The sequence below is a fragment of the Elephantulus edwardii genome, unplaced genomic scaffold, assembly GCF_000299155.1.
Source record: "Elephantulus edwardii isolate Elephantulus edwardi_28Jun2011 unplaced genomic scaffold, EleEdw1.0 scaffold00026, whole genome shotgun sequence".
NCBI lineage: Eukaryota > Metazoa > Chordata > Mammalia > Macroscelidea > Macroscelididae > Elephantulus > Elephantulus edwardii.
Window position 1 is genome coordinate 14,624,357 of NW_006399776.1, and position 9,329 is coordinate 14,633,685.

The window sequence follows — 9,329 nt, forward strand, 5'->3', positions numbered from 1 at the left end:
TAGAGGGACAGCGCAGGAGGGGAAGACCCTCTATGAGATGGATTGATTCAGTGACTGGGGTACTCGGGATGGGTGTGTCAGAGGCAATGAGATTGGCAAAGGATAGAGCACGGTTTAGGGCTGTTGTACATAGGGTCGCTATGAGTCGCAAACGACTCGACGGCACATAACAACAACAGCAGTGGTGCTAGCGAAGGGGATTTAAGCGCGACTCCGAGGTCTTGGAGTAAGACTCCTTTTCCCTCGGGACTGCAAGCACCAGCCAGTATTCTTGTCAGTTCATTCACTTATTTGTTGTTCTACCGCCTGTGAGACAGATAATAGAGATAGTTCTTGCTCTCAGACGTCACAGGTCTAAAGAAGACAGACCATAAAAAGCTACTGTGTGAATTTTGTTAACTTGGAGGTTGTCCCAATAGCACTTAATTCAGAGAAGAAACATCTCAGGACCATCTGGGATTAATTGACTTAAAGGATACACAGTAGAGGTGATGCTGAGCAGTAGACGTGATGCTAAGCTGGCTCACGAAGTAAAAAACACAACAAACTTTTTTTTTTTTTGCATTAGAATACACAAGGTTTTTTAGAAAGTGGTATGACAAGGCACCTGCAACAGATACTCATCAGTGAAGAGGCTAGTATTGATGTCTGAAAATTAAGCAACATTCAAGTCATCTCAGTAAGACAGATTGACAAATGGGGTTTAAAATATTGTTAGTTTATTTTTCAGTAAAGTGTAGTTGGAAAAATGTATGCTGCTTTACTTGTGCTAAGATTCTGGCTGAAAGCAGAAAATACCAGAAGAATGTTTTATTGACTATGCAAGGGCATTTGACTGTGGATCATAACAAATTATGGCTAACATTGAGAAGAATGGGAATCCCAGAGCACTTAATTGTACTAATATGAAATCTATTCCTAGCTATTCAGTGCACAAAGCAAGGAAACACTGCATGGTTTAAAATCAGGAAGGGTGTGCATCAGGGTTGTATCTGTTCTCCATACCTATTCTGTCTGTACTTGACTTGAGGGCACCTAACAAGAACAAGAAGTTGTGCTAAGTGGATAAGAGAAAAGAGTTTTTTTAAATAAGATAGAAGGCAGTGTATTTCTTGTTAGGTGCTGTTGAGTGGACAGTGACTCATAGCAACCCTGTTAATAAAAGATCTGAACCATTATCTATCATGCATCATCCTCACCATGCTTGTTATACTCCAGTCCATTTCTACAGTTGGTGTATCTGTCCATCTTGCTGAAGGTTTGCCTCTCTTGTGGTGACCCTCCACCCTTGCAAGCATGATGTCTGTTTCCAAGAACTAGCCCCTCCTAATAATATGCCCAAAGTATGTGTGATGAAGTGGAAATGGTTTTCTGGAAATAGTGATAATTGACAGGTCACAGGTAAGTGTTATTTGAGAAATTATGGGTTAGGCTTCAAGAAGAATAAGAATCCTCAGGAGGAAAAAGAAACATAGAAGGTAATTAATAAATGTTTGTTAGATTTGGGAATGTTGTTAGGAAGGGCCAGAACTTGGAGAAAGACATACTGAAATGATAGATTGTTAGCCAAAGAGATGAAGGGAGAACTTCAATGAAGTGGATTGACACAGTGACTGTAACAGTGGCTTTAAGCATGGCAGAGATCCTGAGGATGGTGAGGGACAGGGCAAGGATCAGATCAAGTCACTATGAGTTGTAGTCGATTTGACAATTCTTAATAACAAGAAGAGATCATTAATTGGGAAGCTTTGGTGGCTCAGTAGCAAGTTGCATTTCTAACACAAAGGTGTCTCCAGCAGTTCAAGTCTACCAGTTATTTTGTGGGAGAAAGATGGGCAATCTCCTCTCATTATGATTTACAGCCTCTGAAAACAGATAAAGGGTCACTCTGAAAATCAGCTTGATCGCAGTGAATTTGAGAGTGTTAGTGGTTTTAATTTTTGAGATCATTAAGTAAGTGGAGGTATAGTAAGCAGTATGGATCATAAGACAAAACATATACTTCCTTGGAAATCCCTGACCATGTAACAACAGATCAGACTATTCTGTTAAGGAGAAAGTGGCTCAGTTTGTGTGATGCCCACTTTCATTGAAGTAATGACACTACAAAACAATTGAGGGGGAGGTGAAGATATTCTCTTTATTGGAGAGTGATTGGTAATTTTGGAAAGTATCTTAAAAATGGATAATTACTATACTGTTTTGAAAAGCATTTTCTCGGTGTCATTATACTGTTTGAGAGGATGTTGAAGTTTACCATGTTGTTAGGCAAAAAGCATGTATTATGTAGTTTTGCAGATTGCCTCATAAGTCAGTTTTCTATGGCAGGGATGTGTTGTATGTGAAAAATACTGTAGTATGTTAGATGCTAAGCGACAGAACCACACAGAACACATTGATACAATCTCTTAAAAATTCTGGTTCAGTGGAAAACAAAGATTGCTAAGTAATCAATGCAGAAGGGTAAGACCATAATGGAGTTATTTACAAAGTAAAGAAGGATTATTACTACCATGTAGGATTGAGGAAAGGATTGTGGAGAAGGGAACCTTTACAACTTGTTACAGCCATCCATCTCAAAATTCTTATCATTTAAAAACATTCTGTTGTGTAAGTGCTCAGCGGTTAGCCAAAAAGTTGGTTATTTGAAACTATTAGCCTTTCCATAGGAGAAATATGTGCCAATCTCCATCTGAAAAGATTTACAGCTCTCTGAAAACCCACAGAGAGCACTTCTACTCTGTCGTTTATGTATGCCTTCTGTGAGCTGGAATTGACTCAGTGCTGAAGAATTTAGGTGTTTGGTTAACCCATCAGGTATTTCATTGCTTCCAGTGTGCCAAGTATTGTGAAGATTCACCTTTTTGTAAATATATGAGCAAATCTTTGTGTTTGCCAGTTATCCATTTTTAATAGATTGCTAATTATTTATTTATTTAAGTGGTCAGTACCGTGTTGTTTCTTAAATATTTTACTGGCCAATGTAATGATCTGGAGACTTTTTATTCACACAGACACGCAAACACACAGAGTTTCCTTGTAAAACCTAATCTGATGAAATAAAACATATACTAGCTCCTTTAATCTTTACAGAAACTAGCTGATAAGACTTTTTTAAAGGTTTTGTTGATGTGGGGGTGAATATATATGAACAAAAGGAATGTCACATTCTTAGAAACTGCTTGTCACTTAATGATTTTATTTCACTGGTGTGTCTCTGTGACTAAAGGTTTTTACTGTTTACTTTCTAGTTGGCATGCAAATACTGGGCTCCTCACATCAAGAAAAAATCACCTTTTGATATAAAAGTAAGTATTTTTTTTCCAACATACTTTTGAACAGGTAAGCTTTTTGTATCTTTTTTTCAAAGGGTTAACTGAAGAAAAGCTTTCATACTTTTTTAAGTTGAAAATACAACTTTCTGATTAGAAAAGTAATAACTCATGTTACAAAATTTGGAAAATGCACAAAATATACATAAAAAAATAGAAATCATTACCTGTAAATAACCTCTACTGTCATCCTGTTTCTTTTCCTTTAAACTTTTTAAAAAAGTATATAACTTATTTACTTCCTTTAGAATCTTATTCTTTTTTCCCCCAACAAAAATTAGCAAAATATTTTAATAAATACTATGAATTCCAATAAACAGATGAGAAAATATTCAACCTCTTAGTCATCAGAGAAAAACAGATTACACAAAAAATGAAATACTCATATATCTATGAAAATTATTAAATTAGAAAAGTTGTTGAGCCACAGAGTTATATACTATTGATGGAAAAGTAAAATAATGCAACTCCTTTGGAAAAGCGTCCTCCTTCTTAGAACATTAATCAAAATACTTGATGGTCCAATCATTCCAGTCCTAGGATTTTTACTCAATATAAATGGAAATATAGGTTTAACAAATATATGTGCATGAATACTCATAGCAACTTTATTTTTTTTCCAAATTTTTTAAGTTTTTATTTTTAACAAAAGTTTACAGAAAACTTGGATTTCCATTCATTCATTGTTGCACACAATTATTCTTTTTTTCTTTGTTATACTAGTTTATTTACAAAATTCGAATACATTGTTTCTCACACTAGTTCCTTCCCATTTTCCTAACCCTCCACCTACCCATCAAATTGTGTGCCCCCACGATACCATGTGTGAAAATACCTGTAAGTGCATACACATGCCAGTTCATTTTGCATAGACTCTATTGCTTTCCTTTGTATGACTGGAAGCAGAGGTCTGGAATAATGAAAAGAGTGGAAACAAATTAGTGTGGGGGGTTAAATGACTCAGGACCACTAATGTAGGAGATTGAATTTATTAGTTCCATTGAAGCAACTTAGAATAAATTAAATGAAAAATTTCTAAATACAAGTTAGTTCTTAATGGAATAGTTTCTCGAAAAGATGTCTTTACGTGAAATAAATGTTAATACATTTATATTGTCAAATTAGTAATGAAGACAGTACATTTTGCCATTAGGAATGGAATTGTCCTGTTTTAGTCATAATAAAACTAAGATTCTTAACCCAAAAGTCTTACATTATTATTTGAACTTGAATGTTTTATTTAGTTTCATTTGGCCAGTTAATTCCATTTTAGTATTGGTTAATAGTCTTAAACGTGGTATACATTAGTCTTGGTTCTTCTCAGGATTATCATATCTTACTATGTTATTGATAGCTAACCCTCTAGCTAAGATTTTCTTAGTATAGTCTGTCTATTTATGTTTGTGTGTGTTGGGTCACAACAGGATTGTTAAAGAAGAAACCCAACCCATCCCCAAACCAAACTCTTTATTATTGTTTCAGTAGCAGGCATATTTGATAGTTTTCCTAAGCTAGGAAATGTTGTGTAATAATTAGACACCACGAATTTTGAGTCTAAATATTTTTTTTGGGGGGTACTAAACATTTTAATATTTTTTATAACAGGTTATTGAAGATATATATGAGAAAGAAATTGTCAAATCAAGGTGAGACAACAATTGTTTTCTGTTTGGACTGTTGCTGTGGCACATTCCTTCAAGTCAGAATTTACATTTAGCTGATCTTCCACCTGGTTTTCAGAGGCAGTAAATTATGGCTAACAGTGAGAAAAATGTGTTCTGGAATTGCACAACACTTAATTGTGTTCATGTGAAACCTATTCGTAGCCCAAGAGACTGTTGTGTGAACAGAGCAAGGGAGCACTACGTGGTTTAACATTAGGAATGGTGTGTGCCAGGGTGTATCCTCTCTTCATATCTGTTCATTCTGTGTGCTGGACTCTAAGAAGACAAATCTGGCATCAGGTTTAGAAGAAGACATCAAAAACCTATATTATACAGATGACACAGCTTATTTGCTGTAAGTCTTCACTTGAAGGACTTGAAGCTCTTGCTGCAGGATATCAAAGATTGCAGACTTCGATATGGACTCCATCGCAACATTAAGCATTCTCATCATGGGACCAGAGGAAACATTATGAAAGATGGAGAAAAGATTGAAACTGTCGCTGAATTCATCTTATTTGGATCTGTAAGCAGTGCACTTGATACCAGCAGTCAGGAATTCTGGACACAATAGTGCATTGGAAAAGTATGCAATTAGAGACCACTTCAAATAATTGAGTGTGTTTAATTCAGGCCATGATCTTTCTAGTCACTTTCTACGTTGCTGAGAGCTCGACAGTGAATAAGGATAAAAGAGGAATAAATTCCTTTGCCTGTGGGATGACATCAAGGGTATCATCCATGAAGAGGACAAAAGGGCATTCATTATAAAGAAGAAACTGAAAAAACTAAAATATATGTCAAAAGAGACTAAAAATTATACTCGACCATTCAGAAGCCAAAGGAGAGATGAGATGCTGAAGTAAAAGAGCTGAATAGAAGATTTCATTGGGCAGCTTGAGAAGGGAAAAGCAGACCATTATAACAGAATGTAAAAAGAGCTCGAATTAGAGAATAAAAAGGAAAGAACTTTTGTGGTAATTCTCAAGCTGCAAATACTGAATGAAAACCAAATTCAGTCCTTTAGTTGCAGTATTAAGAGATGCTGTAGGCTAAATCTTGAATGATCCAGGAAGAAGTAGAAGTAGTATGGAATATACAGAGCCACTGTACCAAAAAGAACTATTGACACGGAAACATTTCAGGAAGTGGCATGTGGTAAAAGAAACAGTGGTGATGGAAGAAGTTCAAGCTATGGTTGGAGGCATTAGCAAAAAGCAAGTTTCCGGAGTTCATTGAGATACCAATTAAAATGTTTCAAACAACAGATGTACACCAGGACATGCTAACCATCCTGTGCTAAGAAATTTGGAGCTTATGGAAGAGATTCATGTTTTTGTTCCCATTTCTTAGAATGGTGATCCAACAGAATGTAGTGATTACTCAACAGTATCATTAATATGCAATCAAAATATCACTGAAGATCATCTAAAAGTGGCTGGTACAGTACATTGACAGAACTGTCAGAGGTTCAAGCTGGGTTTAGAAGAGACTGTGATATGAGGAATATCATTGGTGATGTCAGATAGGTAATGAAAGCGGAGAATACCAGAAGAATGTCTGTTCATGCTTTATTTACTATGCAAAGACATTTGATTGTGTGGATAATAACAAATGATGGCTAACATTGGGAAACGGGCATTACAGAGTGCTTAAATGTGCTTGTATGAAACCTATACCTAGACTAAGATTTTATTGTCCATACAGAACAAAGAAGAACTACATGGTTTAAAATCAAGAAAGGTGTGTGTCAAGGCTATATCCTTACTGTATACCTATTCATTATGTATGCTGAGCAAATAATTTGCAAAGCTGGACTATGAAGAAGAATGTGTCATCAGGATAGGAGGAAAAACTTATCACCAATCTGTGTTATGCAGGTCTAAAACACTTGCTGCAGAAGATCAAAGACTACAGCTTTCGATATGGATTACACCACTTGGCCAGTAGGTAGCATCATAGTAGATGCAGAAAAGATTGAAGTTGTCAACAGTTTTCATCTTACATGGATACACAATCAGCAGCCTTGGTTATTACAGTCAATAAATCAAAAGGTGTGTTGGATCAGGAAGATCTGTCAAGGACCTCTCCAAAATCTTCAGGAGCAATGATGTTGATTTAAAAACTAAGGTGGCACTTATTCATGCCGTAGTCTTTTTAGTCACTTGCTGTCTATCTGAGTACTGCACTTTGAGTAAAGATTACAAAAAAAGAATCAGTGCCTTTCTTTGGTTGTGGTGTTGGAGAAGAGTATTGAATATTCCATGGACTGCAAGAAGAATGAACATATGTCTTGGAGAAAGTGTAGCCAGAGCTCCTTGGACGCAAAGAAGTTGAAGCTTTGTCTCACACACTTTGAGCATGTTGTTGAGAGGAGCTAATCGTTGGAGAGGTAAAGGTTCATCGAAGGAGAGGAAGAGACAAAGACCCTCAGTCAGATAGATTGACACAGTGCCTGCAGCATTGGGCTCAAATATGTCAAAGATGATGAAGATGGCCCAAGATAGGATAAGGTTTTGATCTGTTGTGCTTTGGGTTGCTGTGATACATAATCGACTCAACAACAGCAACAGCAATGACTATGTCATCAACTCTCTGATTCCCACACCCCACCATCTTTTGGAGAGCTTGACTCTTCAGCATGATGGTTTATTTGAATAATAAATGAAAAGTGGTTGATCAGTGTGAAACAACTTGAAGCAGACTGCCTTTTGACAGTGTGATTTTATGAATATTGATGACAAACATTTGTGTTTAGATTTAAATTCCTTTTGTTCTTAAAGTATGTTTGTAGTGTTTCTTATTAAGTTTGTTACATACATAGGATGTGATTCATTTACATAAATCTTGATTACCTTTAAAAATAACATAAACTATGCTCGACCACATCTAACAACAATTGTAATTATTGTTTGTGAATGCATTTATTCATTTAAATGATTTATTTTTTTAAAAATCCCAATAAGATTAATAAACTTTCACTCAGATTAAATAGACTTAATAGAAAAATAATGGAAGCCACTCTGAAACAAAATAGAAACAAAGGCAAAATGTGTTTATTTTCAGTACATTTTCCTCTTTGAATATATAGTAAAAGATTTCAAAATGCATTTGCCTTAAAATGTGGAAATATATGTAATATTAAATGCCTTTATTTTTAAATTTTTTAGGTTTGCCATCAGAAAGATAATGCTTCTGGAATTTAGGTGAGTTTAAATGCTTTACTTTGCTGAGGTAAAGAAGGCAATGTAATTTAACTTGTAGTTACAGTATTTGTATAGTTTTGAGAGTAGTTATCAAATCCTTGAATATATAGGGGAAGATCGTTTAGAGTTAAAATCATAATTGTCATGTGAAGAGTAATTTCAATCCTCTTAACTTTTTTAGTGGAAAAAAAAAACAACAACTGTTTGGGAACTTACCATGTAGTCACGTTGTTATTGTGTTTCCACAAGTCAGAACTGACTCACCTCACCCAGTGAGTTTTCAGAGGCAGGAAATCACAAGAGAGGGGATTGCTCATCCTTCTCCCGCATAGCTGCTGGTGGACTTGAACTCTGTGCCTTTGAGAATGCAGCACAGCTTTTTTTACCACTAGCCCACCAGAGTGGATTATTTAAAATAAGATATTACTATTAAAAATTGTGGCAAGCTAGTGATATTCATGGAGTATCTGAAAGGGTATCTGTACAGAAGCCCTCCTGAATTGAATTCATACTTCTCTATTTGAAGTCCATTAGGATAATACTACATTCAGAAATCGCAAGAAGTTTAGTAATTAAATATAGCATGTAAAATATTTTTTAAAGTTATTATAGCATAAAGAAATAAATATGTGAGCAAGATAAAAGACACTAATGAAGAAGATCACATTTGGAAAATGAAAATAAAAGAATGAATAGATCCTCTCCCTGCTGCTGCCTCCTCCTGGAATGGGCCCACTCACGATGTCTCTTCTCTTCATAGTTGTTTATGCCTCAGCTACTACCTCCTCCCTCATCCTCACGCACGATAGATGACAAAGGCACCAACATCTCCAGCTGAACGGTCTGTCAACAAGGAGTCACGCCAGGAATGCACAGCACGAAGACTGGCTTTCATAAGTACAGTCTACAAAAAGACTTGCTAAAGCTGTTATTAAAAAGCTCAATATCAGCAGTGAAAACCAGGCCGGGTGCTGATTGTGGCACAGACCACCAACTACTCATATGCAAATTCAAACTGAAGTTGAGGAAAATTAAATCAAGTCCATGGGAACCAAAATTTGAGCTTCAGTCTATCCCACTCGAATTCCAAAACAATCTCAGGAACAGGTTTGAGGCCTTGAGCACCA

General features: G+C 35.9%; 1 protein-coding gene across 1 annotated transcript in view; it reads left to right on the plus strand.

Annotated features, from left to right (window-relative positions):
• AQR (aquarius intron-binding spliceosomal factor) overlaps nucleotides 1-9,329 on the plus strand; it is a 124,342-nt gene that overhangs the window by 4,524 nt on the left and 110,489 nt on the right. The window contains exons 2-4 of the mRNA XM_006883231.1: nucleotides 3,252-3,308; nucleotides 4,938-4,978; nucleotides 8,167-8,202. Of these exons, the coding sequence (XP_006883293.1) occupies nucleotides 3,252-3,308; nucleotides 4,938-4,978; nucleotides 8,167-8,202 (134 nt within the window). The remainder of the gene's footprint in view (nucleotides 1-3,251; nucleotides 3,309-4,937; nucleotides 4,979-8,166; nucleotides 8,203-9,329) is intronic.